Consider the following 2,749-nt stretch of genomic DNA (forward strand, 5'->3'; position numbering starts at 1 on the left):
TTCAAACAATCCTACACTACTACAAATGTTTATTACATACTACAGTGTAATACACGATAAATAAATGCTGTATAATCAAGAAACAGGGCTTGCAGGGCAAGGGACGGAACACAGGAACTGGTTACAGAGTGTATAAAACAGTGATTCAGTACCCATTGGGTATTGCTGAATCTGACCCACAAAATACCACAATCAATACAAGAATATACAATATAACAAACATCATGTTTATACAAGAATCAGGGCATGCAGAGCAAGAGAAGAAAAATAAGAGAAAAACTCCAACACATGTATACCCCTTAGTCCAGTAAATAACAATAATTACTTGTACATTATTATTATTATTATTAATATTATTATTAAATTATTTATATTTAAAAAAATGTATTATTGATGGTAGCTGGGTAGAGTTGGCACTTGGCATGCATGGAGGTAGCAGAATTGAAGGTTTCTAGAAGTAGATTATACTACATGAGTTGGGATTGAAGTTGATTAGCCCTCATAGCCAAACAGTACTGGAGAGAGCACAACTTGTGGTAGTTATAACGAGATAATTAGATGTATAAATTCGGGGATTTAAGATAAGATAATAGCTGGGAGGAGCTTCTGAAACTGAACTCTATTGCTTCATGAATATTGTTTGTATGTGTTCGTGCTGATGCTAAACATTTTTCTGTGCTGCCAGTAAAAAAGTTATATTGGATTAATCAACACAATCAAGCACCAGTCACGTGAGTTATTATGTGGTAGTTAAGTTCAGCACTACCAGGTCATGACATTATCGTATATTATCGCTGTATACTGTTAGTGTATATTTTATGTGCTGAGTTCTAAGACAGTATTGTTTGTTGAGACTACGTACCGTTTAGAATTGTGATAGTTCTTGAAGCGCTGCAATTCTTGTCGAACTATGGGTATGAATATCCCCGATAAGATCTCGCGGTCTTCTTGTGATGTTGGATCGTACAGACCATCCTCGTATAAAGCTCTTAGTACAGGTCTAAAATTATCCACCATCCCCTCACGCAAGTCCCTCCAAAATCGCTCGATTTTGTTGTCCACAGAAGGACCGATAATGACACCCTCTGACTCACTCTGGTCTATGCCTTGTCGCTCGAGCAGAAACTTCTGTAAAAAATGTTGATAAGATTCAGTTTATTTATAATTGCCGCAGCCCCACGAATAAATCCACAATTGAGAGTCGAGACACTCTTTTGAGGAGCTAGATTTTTTGCTACGTTTACCTACGTTATTGTTCTGTATGTCTCAGTAGAAATTTTCAGACTATCACTTGATTTTATCGCACAACCACGTGAATAGGTGAATTAATTAACACTGACAAAAAAAGGGAAGAACGGGAATTTTTAGGTGACCGAGTTGGGTAAAGTGAAGATAGAAAATATGTATTAAGTCAAATGCATGTTGCATACAGTGCTTGTATTGTTCAAGATTAATCATTTACCGCTGATTTTACCGTCATAAGCTCATTTTTATCTATTTGACAAATAAAGGGGGTCGGGGAGGGGGGGGGGGGGGGCGGGGGTGGGGTCTTCATCAAAATTCTCTCGAAATTGAGTTTATTGTTGTTCCTGACAGAGGGGAGTGAAACCTGTAAGCTGCTTTTGGTCTGTAAAATCACATATCATATAATTATTGGGCACATCATTGTCTGTATGTCGACCTCTGTTTCAACAGCTCGCGTGGGCATCGCGTACATCGAGATACCCCGTATCTGCTGCCCATCGTTTACACTCATTAGGGGTCAATCCTTCCTGCCTTTCCAGGACGGAATTTTTATTTAAAATTGAATTAATAATAATTAATAGTTGTTATTACCTGTATAGCGCACATGTGCCCGGTTTCTGTACCAGCGTCAAGGCGTAGTCGTCGTGGTAACAGTCTACTCTCTATTAGGTAATCCAAATAGAGACGACCAATTACCTTTGGATCCTTATTCGTTTGGCCAATCCACAAATACAAGATCTTACGACTAAACGTATCTAAACATCTGAGAGAGATTGATTACTTTTATAATTGAATGAACATTACTATCACTCATGCGTTTTATGCTAAATTTCATTTTGCTCCTATGACACGCTAAATACACCCACCCGTATATCTTCAGATCAAATAAGGAATTCTGGTAGCCCGCAAGTTTATCGTGGCCGTCACACGAAAGAAGGTAATTAGGGCCATTAGACCTAAACGGCATTTTCGGTCGTTTGCCGAGAAATCTGGGTTTTCTCTGTTCCACCCCAGCACCATCCACATGTCGTAACGTCGTCATCACCTTAGCTTGTGTGACAAGCAAACCTCTGTTGCACCTAATACAGAAATCGGTAACACAGTTGGAACCTTTGAGAACGGACTAACACTTCTTTAGAAGCTTACTACTATTGAATCGTCACAGAATATTTTTAGATATTCGTCTCACCTTAATTCCTGTCTCACATGCCTGTAGCCCCAGGCTCCACCTGTATCTGCTACAATATCTGTGACAGCTTGTGTAACTTCTTGGTCAGACAAACTGTTGTTTGTTCTTTGTATCCCAAAAAACTGTAGCATTCTGAAAGTTTCAACTTAAAGATTTTTGATGACTCTAAAGATTCTAAACATGCGATTAAAGGAAACTGTTTAACATTTCATTGTAGTATAGCTAAATGTTCTCAAATTATTTATTTCATAAAAATGGTGTAAGTATTTTTTCTACCCGAATATTACATTCTGTAACAATGTTTTGAGACGAACT

The 2,749-nt window shown here is 38.0% G+C and overlaps 1 protein-coding gene across 1 annotated transcript; it reads right to left on the reverse strand.

Moving 5' to 3' along the window:
- Window positions 1–816: 816 nt before the first annotated feature.
- LOC134824506 (uncharacterized) lies at window positions 817–2,248 on the reverse strand. The gene is made up of 3 exons (XM_063836413.1): window positions 2,112–2,248; window positions 1,837–2,008; window positions 817–1,128 (listed from the first exon to the last, which is right to left on the reverse strand). The coding sequence occupies exons 1-3, from the start codon at window positions 2,210–2,212 to the stop codon at window positions 817–819; spliced, it is 585 nt and encodes a 194-aa protein (XP_063692483.1). The 5' UTR covers window positions 2,213–2,248.
- Between the last annotated feature and the right edge of the window lie 501 nt (window positions 2,249–2,749).

This window comes from Bolinopsis microptera, chromosome 12, assembly GCF_026151205.1.
Source record: "Bolinopsis microptera isolate Bmic1 chromosome 12, MBARI_Bmic_1.0, whole genome shotgun sequence".
NCBI lineage: Eukaryota > Metazoa > Ctenophora > Tentaculata > Lobata > Bolinopsidae > Bolinopsis > Bolinopsis microptera.

What these genes read in the sequence shown, in the direction of transcription:
- LOC134824506 (XM_063836413.1), bottom strand. Translation starts at nt 2,212, where the DNA reads ATGCCGTTTAGGTCTAATGGCCCTAATTACCTTCTTTCGTGTGACGGC. An exon ending in TTTGATCTGAAGATATACGG is followed by an intron (nt 2,009 to 2,111) that starts GTGGGTGTATTT and finishes AATCTCTCTCAG; the next exon opens with ATGTTTAGATACGTTTAGTC. An exon ending in GGCACATGTGCGCTATACAG is followed by an intron (nt 1,129 to 1,836) that starts GTAATAACAACT and finishes CATTTTTTACAG; the next exon opens with AAGTTTCTGCTCGAGCGACA.